Source organism: Equus quagga, chromosome 8 (assembly GCF_021613505.1).
Source record: "Equus quagga isolate Etosha38 chromosome 8, UCLA_HA_Equagga_1.0, whole genome shotgun sequence".
NCBI classification, from domain to species: Eukaryota; Metazoa; Chordata; class Mammalia; order Perissodactyla; family Equidae; genus Equus; species Equus quagga.
The window spans coordinates 8844284-8859062 of record NC_060274.1 but is presented as its reverse complement, the minus strand read 5'-3'; the positions used below and the strand labels follow the sequence as shown (position 1 = coordinate 8859062).

Below are 14779 nucleotides of genomic sequence, written 5' to 3'. Positions count from 1 at the left end.
GCAAGAGGCAGTCTTCTCAGCGCCTTAGATTTCTCAGCTGTAAAATGCTGGGACTTGACAAAAAGGTTCTAGACTCCTTTCTAGGGACCTTCTCAGGTTCTAAGGTTCTAGGATTGCTTTCAGAAATGTCATGAATTTGTGACACTGAGTGGACCACTTCCACCACTTTTAATGAGCGATCCTAAGTTTTGTGAGCATTGGGAACCGTATATATTCCTGAGAAATTGCTATTTGCCATTTTCTCCACCCTACTTTGAATGTTTTAGGTCAGCATATCCAAAAATCATATTAGTGAAGGAGGAAACACTGAATTATAGTTGCTGCGTGATGTGTTTGAAACTGAACACACAGAGGTGCAAGAATAAAGAATTGTCTCCAATGATGCCCTGCAAGTACCTCTCCCAACGGCCGCTTAGTCCGTGCTGCCCTCCCCTTCTCTATGTGCAGTGGCAGGAATTCTGCCAAATGAGCCAAGGAGATGACCACGTCAACGTGTTTAAACTGACACGTGTCAATGTCGCTCTGGGAAAAGGTGCCAGGCAGCCCAGTACACCAATAGGCAAATCACATACTACAGTACTGCTGCCTCGGTGCCATCAGACGATGCTGGAGCCAGGTCATGGGGCTGCTGTGTGCCAGACTAGTGCGTAAAGTGTACCCCAATTCCAAAGTTTTAAATTAATTATGAATCAAAGACTGTCCTCTTTTCACATACTAGTTTCAATTAAAGTCTTTGGCCAATGGGAAATTAATAATGTCTGTGGCATTATTTTCTCAGTAGCTTTCTCATGCAATTATTCATTTTTTTAAGTGGGCTATTTGCAGGGCAAAGCTCAGTTTCTGGTTCATGGCCTGGATGGTGGGCTCCTCAAGGCAAGGCCCCCTGATTTGCTTATCTTCGTATCCCCAGAGCCTGGGACAAGCACATAGTAGGTCCTCAATAAATGTCTGTTAAGTGAGATGCGCTTGGAGCCTGCTTCTGCTCTGTGTCTGCGCCCTGGTGGAGGAAATGAGCATTGAGAGGAGCTGGGGCTCTGGATGTTGCAGAGCTATCTGTCAGAAGGTCATGGTCACCTCGATCTGGTTCAGCTGCTGATTCTGAGGGTGGTCCTGGGCAGGCCAGTCGGTTGACCACAGAGTGGTGCTGTCATTAAGCAGAGATCCTCATTCTTGCCTCCTGTTTCTTGGAGGGGCCTGGGTGAAGAGTGGCGTTGAATGCATTTGGCGATTGGAATTCCTCGAGGCTGGCTGGTCTGTGAGGAGGAGGCTTTTATGCAGTCAGATCCGTTTGCTGTGAGGTTGCCTCTCTCCTTTGGAGGCACTAACAGGCACCTGCCTTCGGGGGGCTCAGATCTCTTTGTCCGAGTGCCCGTTTCAAAGCCGCCTCTCATATTAGAATATATTTAGACTTCACCAGTCTTAGAGCCCATTCTTTAGTAATACAAAGCAGGCCATAGAGGCTCGTGAGCAGAGCTTTTTAACTTCATTTAGCCAGATGCTCTTGGGTAAGAGCAAAGAAGCCAGGAGTTCCAGCCCGAATAAAAAAGCCACAGAAGGGACTCAGAACCATCAGCCAACTGGAAGAGGCAACAGTTGAGGGCAGGCTTCTCGGGCACCAGGGCTTAAAGCAGCTTTCTGCGGGGTTTCCTCTACCTTGATGAATGTAACTATCTGCTCCTAGAGTTTCCCTTCAGTGAATTCTTAGGAAGCAAGCAACTGGAAGAGAGGCCCTTTGCTCAGGGTGGACACTTATTTCAGAGGGTGATGAGTGGCTGTCCCGAGTGGGAGGGTGAGGGCCTGTTGAAAGCTGGAGAGATGAACGGTGCCCATGTGTGTGGCCTTGAATGAAATGAAATGTTAGCTGTCTCTGCCTTCACGTCCTGGGAGAACCTGCGGTAGTTAATAAAACTGGTGCTTCCGATGAGGTCGGCATCCTGGGGGCCGGATGCCACTTTCCCGCTGCCTATCCATCACAGGCTTTTCTTTTGAGGTCTGAGTGAAGAAGAGGGCAGGCACGGGGCTGTAACGTCACTGAAGAGGCATGCAGCTTCCTGTCCAGGATCCCTGCAAATGCAGCTGTCCGGCTCGAAAGAAAACACCTTTTTTAACTTATCAACCTATTCATATATTGTAACTGGATCTTTCATTTGCACATGGTATGTTGGGTAACAGTAAAAAATTGAAATAACCAGGGACCGGCCCCATGGCGAAGTGGTTAAGTTCATGCATTCCGCTTCCAGCGGCCCAGGGTTTTGCTGGTTTGGATCCTGGGTGCAGACCTAGCATGGCTCATCGCGCCATGCTGAGGCTGCATCCTACGTAGCACAACCGGAAGGACCCACAGCTAGAATATAGAACTATGTACTGGGGGGCTTTGGGGAGAAGAAGAAGAAGAAGAAGAATAAAAAAGAAGATTGGCAACAGATGTTAGTTCAGGTGCCAATCTTTAGAAAAAAAAAAAATTGAAATAACCAATAGCCCTTCAACAAAACAAGGTCTTTCATTGCCAGAAAATGGCTGCATTACTTACTGTTCTACTCCCAAATGAAACAAATGTAGAGAGTTTTAGACTAAAACAAACCAAACCAAATGAACCTTTGAATTGAGCCATAATTTTCCTTAGAACATTTAACCTTCCTTCCTCTTAGCTTCCATGGTCCATGAGGCTGTCTCTGTGTTACACTATGGGATGAAGACACACCGATGTCTGCATTTCAGCTGTTAAAGAGATCAGAAAAGGATTATTGCTTCTTTTGCTTTCTGTGGCCCCCGCGAGTCTTCGGGAAGTTCGACTGAAAACTACAGCACCACCAGATGGATCTGGAGCCAATGCCTCTAACGACCACACCTTCACGTCACTAGCAGAGGGAACCTTCACAGCTGGTTACCTAGAGAAGCTCCTTGATCCTTCCGTGCTGTGTCAGTAGGGGCTGGACCATGGAAGGGCTCACCCCAATCTCCTGTTGCAGGTGACTGAGGACGTCAGTGACTCCTGTTGCCTTCCAGGCTCATGGATGAGTAGGATGCAGTAGCATGCACTGGCATGAGTAGGATGCAGACTCCTGCTCTCCCTACACAGTGGTGGAGTAAGACTATTGGCTTAACGTAGGGAGAGATTCCCCTCAAAAGGCTTATGATCTGTAAAAACTGAGGGATATGTCCATGCAAGCCATTGTAGGACCTCTTCATTCTTGCGCTGGTAGCAGGGCTTCGTTGCCAGCTTGTTCTCTAGTGTCATTAATCTAGAGCTGGCTGCCATCTTGGGATGACTTGGCATTTTGCAGCCTCAGTCTTCTGTGGTGAAACTGATGGCATGAAGTAGTTTTCACTGATATTCATAGCACATTGGGGTCAAAGTCAGCCACTGATTGACATTTTGGATGACATCCTGAAGCTGCTGACATACCAGTGATTCTCAGGGCTTCTCAAACTGCGGTTTTCAGAACTTGGGAGAACCTGGCACTGCCAGGAGTCCATGAAGGCGTAAGATACACTGGCCACATCCAACGGGAAGCGTTTTCTTGGCAGTCAGTCGTTTAAAATGTTACTTTTTATGTTAAAACAAGCACCAAAATATTATGGGGTCATCTACCGAATTCAAATGCAATTTTGAGAGAAAACCAAGACTGTGAATAAATTGCCATGCTCCAGGCTTCTGGGTGTTGAGTTTGTTTTCTTTGCTGTTATGTATACTTTGGTGAAAAGTCTGAGGAACTCTGTTAGGTGATAAAGCGGTCCAGCGCTTTTGTGAAACAAACAAAACAAAATGGTTGAAATCGAGTGGTCGCAGGATGGCTGGAGGTATTTGCTTGGTTTCTGAGACAGTCCTGCTGGATTTTGAGAACCACATTTTGGGGCACAAATGCTGGCAGCCTTACAGATTGGCCTCTGACCACACCGTCCTTTTCTATACTCCATTCAAGTAGGATTCCCCATGGCTTCCTCACGTGGTGACAGCCTGGATGTCACCTCATCATCCTAGAAAGCAGGAAAGCGGAGTCTCTGTGAAGAGCTGGACAGGTCCAGTGGGCAGCAGAAATCTTAGAACTGAAGGCACTTAGGTTTGTTTGTTTTAAAATTTAGCTTTAAATGCTTTATACAGGCTTCCACAATCTGTAACATTATTAGTAATTGACATTGATTAGCTTTGGGGAGATCAAGGTTCTTTTTTGTTGTTGTTTTTCTTTTAAGACCTTCTCTCTTCTTCCAGCCCCTGAAAAGGCAGCAAGCGTTTACTGACTCCAGGCACTGGCTTAGGAGTGCTGTTCTAGTGTCTCTGAAGGATGATGAGATGTGTGCCTGTCCCACTAATTCTCTCCTCAGTGTCCCATCTGCTTCCCAGTCAGGCAGCCAGGCCATTGTTGTGGCTGACCAGGTCCTTGGCTCTTCATCAGATGATCTTTGCTTGGACACTGAAACGTGTGTGAATGTAAGGGGAATAGTGTGATGAGTGGATCCTGAAGGGACAAATGGACTGACTTCCCCTGAAAAGCAATGAGGCCCTTGGGAACTTAGCTGACATTTTATGTAAGCAGATGTACTCATGGCATGAACATCTTGGATAGTGAAACCAGATGCTGGAGACCAGAGTCTTCACCAGAGGTGTCTGTGAGGCACCAAGGGGACCTTCTCCCAGAGCAGGCACAGTGCTTATGCCATCATGTGGCTGCTGGTGACACCAACTCTGCAGCCACCATGAGCTTCTGAACAAGAGTGAAGTGGAAAGAATAGGGCTGTAGATGCTATAGACCCAGGTTCCGGTTCCAGCAGTCGAGGAGGAAGAAATACTCCTCTATCCTCTAGGTTCTTCTGGCTGGTCTAAAAATTAAATTGACATGAGGTGGAATAACAGGAGAAAATCAAACAAATTTAATAACATGTATACATGGGAGAAACCCAGGAAAACTGAGTAACTTTTTAAAATGGCTGAAGCCACCACTTTGAATACCATCTTCAGCTAAAAACAAAGGAGGATGTTGGGGGTAGTGGTTTGAAATTCAAAGGGGAGGAAGGCAGTTCACATGGAGATGGGAAAGGAAATAATGGTAAACAAAAGTTTGCCATGCCTTGCAAAGACAATCAGACGTGGAGAGGACTTTGATCAAATGGGCCTTGCCAGGGTACTCCTGTCTACCACACCTAGTTCATGTTATACTATTGTTATCTGTGCTGAGAGCTTCTCCCTGGAACAGACCTTCTATCTCAAATTTGTAGGCAGTTAGGGAGAAGGTCAAAGATTCTTTCTGAGTCTTTTGTTCTTAAAAATAATCAAGCCAGAGAGACACTTTTGGGGTTGCCTACTTAGCTTAGTGCCTACTGCTGTCTGGCTTCAAAATTCTAAGCCTCCTTTTCCTTGCCTGTGAATGGGGTGTTGCTGGGTTAACGTGAGGATGTTTGTCAAATGCCTTCCCCCAGTAGGTCTCCAATAAATTATGAAGGTTGGTGACACTGACAGACACTCTTCCAAAATGAAGAAATGAGATTCTCTTTCTCCTTATTGTTAAATAGCTGGGCCGACCCAAATATCACACAAAAACTCAATAAGTGATTAAAATTTTGGAAGTTGCTTATTGGAGAGGAGAATGGGGTATTAAACAGAGACTTCAAAGTAAGTATTGCAAATACTGAGTGTGTTGGAGAAGAGTTTTGTGAAACACACGGAGGTGTTTCAGGAGGATTATGTGTCAGAACTTGCCCAGAAAAAAGGAGCCCTTGGTAGGTAGAGGCTGATGAGGCACTCGCTAACCTCCCGTGGCAGACGACCATCAGTGCTGTGCCTGGACCTGTGTCGGGAGCAGAATGGGGACAGCAAAGCACATGTCCTCTGTTTGGCTGTCCACATCCACCTTCACCCTCTCTAACGCATATTTCCTTCCCTTTTCTGGCCCTTCTCTCCTCTTCCTTATCAGGCTTATTCATCAAACGTGCATGGAAACTCTGGAGTCTCAGCTGGCCCCATAGAGGTGGGAGACAAGGGCACGTTTTCCCAAGCCCTCCAGGTGGTTCTCATGCACCCCGCACTTGAGGACCACCACTCTAGCCTCATGGCTGGACTCCCTCTCAACCTACAACCACTGTCCCTGGTTGCCTTGAGGACTGATGTTTGCGGATGATGGCGTGGCTCCCTGGGGCGGAGGATGGGCGAGTGGAGGCCAGTGAGCACACAGACCTGCTCTGTCAGGCCGCGGGGTTGAGGGCAAGGGCCATCTTGCGAAGCTTGGAGGTCAGTGCAGAGAGGCAACAGATTGGCCAGCAGAACAAACTGCTTACTCTTAGGAGCTGTAGACTCAGTGATACCTCACGTTCTGCTGGTAAACAAGGATGTCCTGCTAGGTGAGATGGGGCCAAGGAAAGTGGTCACCAGACACAGTGACTGTGTACTTTTCTGCCAATGAAGAGTAGAGACCTGCTCAGAGTAATTGATAACTGTTAGACGACGATGAAGACAATGAATAGTGCTTTCAGTTTATGGTGCAAAAAACGTCAACTGGATGTAGACAACCTCATTTTGAGAAGATTTTCAGTGTAAAGAGTCTTTGACAATGCGTCCGTCTCTTTTGCTCCTGTCTGGTTCTTTGAAACACATTTTTTTAGTGCCCTTGGTGTGTGCAAGTCATCCTAGGAGGCTCTGAGAGGCGATCCCAGCTTGTGTGCTGGAGGGGGCCACCCACCCGTCCAATGAATGTGATAAATGAGAGATTTCGTTTTTATCATGACCACAAATACAACTGGCCATTAATGCGTGCTTAACATATGCCATGTACCGTAGTAAAGTTTACCTGGATTATATTACAAAACCCAACACATGTGCACTACCTTACAGAGAAGGAAACTGAGGCTCAGAGAGGACTCTCAAAGTCACATAGCCAGTGCCTGTTAGATTCAGATCCTGACCCTGGGGCCTGTGGAAGCCCAGTTTGAAAGCTACCATCTTTAATTAGCATTGAATTGTAAGTGGGCAAAGCGTCATGTTAAGTTTTGAATTTTTTTTCTGTGTGAAAAGGACAGACTCTGATTCCTTACAATTTCGGAATATTTGCCAATTTGCATAGCTGGCGATACGAATCAGGAGAGATGTTCTCATCCTATCTAGCTTTCTGATGTCCACTATGATCTAGATGGTAATTCTTTCACCCAACTGACCTGCCAAGTGGATGGTGTGTAATTAATTGGTGTGGGTCTTCTGTTATTGACTATCCCTGCGTAAGATCTACCTGACTGTGTTGTACCAAGAGCAATGAGGGGAATGTGTCTTGCCAAGTGTAGACTATGCCCAGCACTGGTGGACATGAATGTGATTACTCTTGGCAATTGGACTTCCTGTTTTCGAGATAAAAACTTACAGAGATTTGTTAGATGATGTCCAGAAGGCTTCTGGGATGCTATCACACACGGCTGAAAGAAAACACTTAATTTCATTGCAAGTGAATTTGAACCATATGGAGAGGTTTTGTAATGTGCATCTCATCTTAGAAGGGGATGACCAGATGATCTATAAAAGAGCTATAAAAGATGTTTGACAGTATACGTAACCCAGAATATTAAAGAAAGGACATTTTCAAAGTACTTGACAAAAAAATTGTGGTTGGCTTTTCTAAACCCAAAGATTTGAAAAATAGAGGGCGGTGTTGAGAGACTTGGCATTCTCCCTTCGCTCTGCGGTTTTCAGAGTCAGTAGCCTCTGTGCCGCCCGGAAACAGTTCTCTGGGGCGATCTTTGGCGAGAGGCCTTCTCTTGTTCCTTTGCTACTTGCTGAGTGTACCTGTCTGGTCCATTTTTAAAAAGATACACACATACATAAATTTAATGCCTGTTGTGCAAGGCATTTATGCTCCCAGTCTGAAGGGTGCCTCTGTAGCTCAGAAGGCCTGTTTTGCATTCGTGAGCAGAAGAGTTAGATGGTTGGTGGGATGGTTGGTGGGATGGCACATGGGATGAGGGGAGAGCGTAAATGGAAGGGATCTGGTCAGATGAGAACGGAACTTGGCATCAGAATGGTTGAATTCAGGTCCCTGCTTGGCACTTAGCAGCCTGTGTGACCTTGAGTCAGTTACTTCACCTCTCTGAACCTCAGTTTTCTCATGGGGATTACGACATCTATCCTACTTACTTAAGAGCTTGTGTAAGGACAGTTAAAAGAAACCATATGAGAGCTTGTGACAAACTGTAAAGTTCTATGTCAAGTAGGCAGTGAGGTTGGTTATAAGGGCTGGCCTCAGCCCTGCTCCCGTAACTTGCTCGGCAGGCCTGGCCTCCTTCTTGAACCCTGGTGTGGGGTGGTTAGGCAGCAGGTCGGAGCCTGGGGTGAAAGCCTGTGCAGTCCTAGGGGGCAGCTACTGGCGCTGCCACTGGGCAGCGTGGCTGATGTTTAGTGGGCCTGGTGTGGGTCAGGACAGAGCCACGGGCTGGGCACCTCGGGCGACAAACTTGTGCCACTGGGACCAAGCTCTTCGTCCCGAGAAACTCCCTGCTTCCTCCTTCAGGGACCTCGTCACTTTAGGAAATTCCGGTGACCTTTGTCCTCATGACTGTTTTTTCAGTATCCTACTGTGGAGCGTCAGAGGTGGTGTGTCCTGGAGCGGAGACCTGCAGTGCTCCCCAAGGCCCGGCAGTGACAGTGCGCTCTCCACCAGCACTGTACCCACTGTGGGATGTGTGGCTGGAAGGGTCCCAGGCCTGTCGCAGGACCACGGGGCAGGGAATGCCATTTCTGTTCCATAATTTATTTTCAGCTGTCTCTTTCAGACTCGTGTATGTGTTTCCAGTAGATTTGCCCATTTTGCTGGGCATCATCCCAGAACTCCCATGCTGAGTGGTGCTTTCTGCCATGGAAGGGAGAGGTGTTGTGGGCCACAAAGGGCTTTAGAACAAGAGCTGTGGAGGGTAGCACTGAGGCCAGTCAGGTCGATGATAGCAGCATGGACATAATCCTGTTTACTGCTGTCTCTTGGGAAATAGATTGTGTTGGTTGGGTGGTCACCCTGCCAGCACTACCTGAGAAATCAAGCCATGCAAATGGCCTGTGGCCACTTGAGCAGGAGTCATCTCTTACCCCCACGTCACTGAGGTTCTCTGGAGGAAGTATGAGCTTTTGATAACAGTAAAATAAACATCATATGTTGTTGGCAGAGATCATTTTCATCTTACAGACTTTTTTTTAAACACAGCCCTGACCCCTCCCAAAGCTGGGTACCCCATGAAATCAAACCCTGACTTCAGGTGGTTCACCTCAGAGAGTCTGTGACGTCATTCATGAGCAGGTCTTCTGTTCCAGCTGAAGTTTTTGTGTGTGGTGATAGTTTGAATTGGAGGCTTACAGAGGAAAAGAATGCCTTAGAGGATGTAAAAAGAGACTGAAGAAAAGTTCTCTGCTTCCTTTAAAATTTTCTCTCTTGACCTCTATTCCCATGCTCATGGCTCATGGAAAATTTATTTCCTAACTTTGCATAAATCTGAAAATGACACAAACACTAGTCTTGAAAAATTAACTCGGTTGTGTATTTTATTCTGATAAATGTCTTCCAAAAATCTGCTAACTAACTTTAAAAAACAAACGAAAACGTCATTGTTGATAAATGAGAGTCAACATGCTGGTCCCTGTCCAGATTTTGCTTTTCTAGGTAGTTTTTACAAGATTTTTTCCCGAGTATTTTTCAAAAAATTATTCTTACCCTAGCCCCACACAAGGTCTATTCAGCAGCGACACACGCTGATGAAGGAAGTTCACGTCTGCTTCTGTGATATAGTCACCCATGGACAACTCAAACGCTTAACAAGATTTGGCAGCCTGGATCTTTCTAGAAACATCGGATGTCACATTGTTATGAGCATCAAGCAAGAGATCCCCAACGGGAACTCATAGGAATAATCAAGTCATAGGATTGATATAGGAACTCATAGGATCAATCAATGCTGTGCCGTTAATGCGTTGGACTATTCGTACCGAACACTTTCAGAGAATTACTTTCTCTTGAACTCGATAATGAGCATAATTGTCATTTCCATAGGCGCTTGGTGGTCCCTGATTTTTATAGAAGCTAGACCTTGAAATTGAGAGCCCACCTCTTAACTTGGACCAAAACTGAGATCAATTCAGTATGACCCAGTGGAAGTGGTTACACTCACAACACCAGGGTGCGAGGCGAAGTTGTATATAGTTAGTCCATTTGCTACACTATTGGATTAAAAGCAAAAAATCTTAATAATTACTACTTTATATACTGGGGAAAATATTTGTTGAACCATTACGCAGTATTCTCTTAGTAGCCTTTAGCAATGGGGTGCCCAGTGACTGATTAGTTAATTCCAGCTAGTGTACAAATGCATATTCTTTTTGGTTAGATTTAGAACATTGCAGCCAGGTGTCTGCTGTTCAGAGCAACCATCTCCGATGGCTGTTTATAGTCATGAGCTGCATAATGACGTTTCCGTCAACAACGAACCTTATATAGGATGGTGGTCCCATAAGATTGGTACCATGTAGCCTTTGTGTGTTGGCTGTACCGTCTAGGTTTGTGTGAGTACACTCTATGATGTTTGCACAACGATGAAATCACCCAATGACACATTTCTTGGGACGTATCCCTGTTGTTGAGTGATGCATGACTGTATCTATTGTGTTATTGAGGCTCGCACTAACTCATGACATTAGTTTTTGTTTTTGCTTTAGCTTAGCTGGGAATTTTCTAGTCTAATAAAATTAATTAGAATTGAGGAAGGGGTTAATTTAGATGGTGAGGAAGAATGTCTGGGAAGTAACGGGCTTATATAACCACAGAGACACTCCTTAGCCTAAGTGGATCCCCAAGTAAGGGCTATAATGTGGCCCACTATTATAAATGCATAAGGTAGTCAGCACACAAGTCCCTTGTTCCCAAACTTATCAGCTCTTAATTGATGTAAAAGCAAAACTTTGAGTACTAGGTGTCGGCCACCAAAATGCATTGCTTTGAGAAAGCTCATAGTGGAGCATTTCTTGAACTTAATCAGTTTCACAAGAGGATTTCTCGAAATTGATTGATTTAGTGGGAAAGAAATAACAGAGACTGAAGATAGCGGCAGGGTTCGTTTGGAAGGGCAAGACAGACATGCAAGAAAAATTAAGATCAAAACCACAAATCAGTTTATATTTAGCTCTCAGTGATTCACCGTAAAGGCCAGGAAAGCCCATCTTTTCAACCTGACAGTGCAAAGCTTCCTGGAGGACAGTTATAAATAGCACATAAGACTGTTTGCTGTATTCTGACCTTTAGCTCTCAGCAGAGAATATACAGTTTTGGCCTTAAGAGGGCAACAGGAAATAGATGAAAAAGAACATTATAAAATATCCAAGATTTCTGGCTGGCAGTTTCACACACGGTAGGTTTTCACTTCAAGTTATCGAGATCTCTTGGTCTGAAATGTGGGGAGGAACAAATGCACAGAGTGTAGATACCCTTGGGGAAAAAATGTTCTTACTAGAATTGTTTACCAAAAATGGATGTTTTAAGCCCAACTGCTAATTGTTGTGGCTCAGTCTTCGGAAAGACTTTATATACCCAATGGTAAACTCTAAGGGATGTACTGTTTAATGGTTTCTGTGTCATGTCCTCTTTAAGAAAAGGACGTGCCAAACAAGCCGTTGCGTGTCCGGGTGCGATCCTCAGACGACCGGCTGTCCGTTGCGTGGAAGGCGCCACGGCTGTCTGGAGCCAAGAGTCCACGAAGATCACGGGGTTTTCTTCTGGGCTACGGGGAAAGTGGCCGGAAGATGAATTACGTCCCACTGACAAGAGATGAGCGAACACATGAAATTAAAAAGCTAGGTGAGTGTTACGTTAAGCAGTATTCAGTGTTTGATGATCTCTCCCATCCTTTCAATATTTAGATGCTCATTCGTGATCGAACATTTTATTGTAGTTAAAATGGTCATTTTCCAGGTTTTACAATTATTCAAAATTTTACCCTTTGTTCTATCCTCTATGCCTCCATCCTTTTAACCTTTGGTCGGTGCCAGCACAAGACCACCCTTCCAGTGCACCTGCTTCCTCACCTGACAGCACCAATTTCTTGAACTGGACCACTTTTCTGGATGTTATGGGAGGACTAATGATTTTCCCATCTCTGCTCTGCTTTCAACGTTTTGTTCTTTAAGCTTCATCTTAAACCCTAGGACACGGGACCTTGAGTCCCATTGAGATGAAATGTGGTGGCAGCTGAGTGGAGCCTGCACACCAGCCCTGCCCTCTTCCCTCTTTCCAAACCCTCACGGGGTAAAGGAAGCGTTGGCTGTGGAAGGCTGGAGGGCTCCTCTGCTGCGACTGGGAGAGATTCTGTGCATCATTCTAGCCTGGATCGAGGCCTGACCTTTGCTGGCCTTATTCTTTGGCAGGCCTGGACATGGCGTGGCCATGATCCTTGAGGGCCAGTGCTTCTCCTCGTGCCTGGTGCTTCTTTGGTGTGGAGTCAGTGCCAAGGGCTGCAACTCTCCTGCTTTTCTCCCTCTTCCCTCACACCTTCTTATCTACTGGATGAGTTTGGCAAGTGAGACTGGGTAACTGTGGCTTGGTCCCTTCCTATCTCCTCCTCCCGAGGGGGAGCTGGCCTGTAGAAAGCACACATTCTGCTCAGCTCCTCTGTGCCCTGAGTCCTGTAAGGCCCAGGGCTGCTGAGCAGCAGAGGCTGTCTAATTCTGAGGTTCCGTATTAGAAAGTACACTCGTCCCCATGTTCTGCAACTTAGTTTGTACCAGCAGTAAATATTTCGGCCCCTGCTGCTTACTCTTCCTTCATTTCCTAATTGGATCAGTACACAGGCGAGGAAGATGGAGTGGTTTACTGAGCTCTTCTGGAGACTCCAATGGGATCCAGTGGTCTCTTCACTTACATATAGTGAGGCACTGCTCAGCATCCAGCGTATTCAATGACGAGCTGGGGATAGAAGGAGGAATGGCTCAAGGCAAAGTAGCAGAGAAGGGCAGACAGCTGAAGGCCTGTGTGATGTGAGCAGAGTCACCAATGAGAAGGCAGAGTGGCGCCCATTGGCGCCTACGTGGGTATAAAAGATAAGATCTTCTCTCAGATACAGCAAGGGATGGGCAAATGGCAGGAAGTGAGATTAGCTGGAGACAGGACAGAGGAATGGTAGAAGGAAGGGGGAGAAGAGAACCCTGGAGTGAGAGCTGCCAGGGCCACAGCAGCGATTAACACTGGTTTGGAGCTCAGCCCGATGAGGCGAGAACGGTGGTGGTGGAAATAGGTCTGCTTGGGGGACGAAGGCCTGGTGGGCCTCAGGTGCCCTGAGGACAAGATCCGCTTTGCTAAAGGCATGACCATACAACATCTTGAAGTGTGGACAAGCAGCTCCAAGTTCTCAGGACTCAAGGCTGGCTCCCTGGGCTGCAGGGCAGACACTGCCCAGGACATGTTGATCTGGTAGAGACACTCAGTGCAAGGCCAGGCTGGATTCCCTCCTGAAATAGCCTCCGAGGCTATTTGCTGCTCTCTTCAGCCACCTGCCAAAGACTTTCTCGGAAAAGTCCGTTGGGTATGCACAGCACAGGGTCAGCTGTGGCGCTCTGTGGGCTCCATGGTCTCCATGTGGTGGCAGAGGCAGCAGCGAGCCAGGCAGAGCATTGAAGCCATTTCAAAGCACAGAATGCAGACTTTTTCCAGCCAAAAGAGACTAGCTGCCTCTCTGCTCCAATGCCACACGGAACCACGAGGGATCGCAGAAGCCAAGGGAGAAATCTGAGCTCTCGGTGCATTGTGAAGCCTGGCTTCAGTACTGGCCGCGAGACCTGGAGCTAGAGGCTCAGTCACTGAAGCCACTGAATAATGTGGACACTCTTGAGTCATTCATTCCTGAATGTGCTGTGCAGGTTAAATGGCTCTGTTTTGGTGATGTGGGCCAGATTTTACCCAGAATGTCAACAGAAGAGTAGAGTCACTATTTTTGCATTTTTGATACTGCAGGAGAGCATTTTTTCGGTGGGAAGTTTTCATTGTTCTGGGTCTTTCATAGACACCACACATTAAAATGTCATTTGGTGTTGACAAGTTTTTCATCTGACTGGTTCTATTCATTCCCTCAGTAGTGAACCCCTGGCTCACTTGAGGGTGGCAGAAGGATTTTTTTTGTTGCCTGAACTTGAGCAAACGTTGGAACTGAGGTGGGGGTGGGCTCCGGTCCCAACCTGAACAGACAATGCTGGTCTCTTGGGCTTCCACTACAACATGATAGCTTTCGAATTTCCACCACGTAAAAAGCATTGGGCTTGCCATTCTGTACAATCTGAGAGGTTACCATGAGGAGGAGGAGGTCTTACTGGATGCTTGCTCCATCGTGCCTGGGAGGAAAGATGAAATCAATTCCCCGGGAATGTTAGAGTGGGCCTGCTGTATTATGGGACACCTGTCTCCTGGTTTTATCCTGGATAGTAGTTTAATTCTGCTTATAACCCAGATGCCATTGAAAGTGTCATACTGCAGAGAATGGTCAGATATTAAGGAAATTTGGAGAAAAGCGAGCCTGAGGTACTGGCAGCAGAAACCTCATCCTCTGAGTCATTCATTAACTACGTCTTATTGGGCATCTTCTCTCAGTCACCACCCCAGGTCCTGAGGCCCCAGCAGTCGCTCACAGAGACAGACAATCAACAGTGTGAGTAGAGCTCCTTGTTGTAAAAGTTGCCTGGAGACAGCAAAGCAGGCCCAGGAGGCGGGCAGTGCTGCAGTGGGAGCGCCAGTGTCAATCCCAAGGTCAAAGGAGGCCCACAGGGAAAGTGGAGGGGAGAGGAGAT

General features: G+C 46.6%; 1 protein-coding gene across 2 annotated transcripts in view; it reads left to right on the top strand.

The window, feature by feature from the left end:
* Window positions 1-14779, top strand: part of FNDC1 (fibronectin type III domain containing 1) — a 96790-nt gene that overhangs the window by 33157 nt on the left and 48854 nt on the right. For both annotated transcript variants that reach the window (XM_046669587.1, XM_046669586.1), the window contains exon 5: window positions 11598-11804. In XM_046669587.1, coding sequence (XP_046525543.1) covers window positions 11598-11804 — 207 coding nt within the window. The remainder of the gene's footprint in view (window positions 1-11597; window positions 11805-14779) is intronic.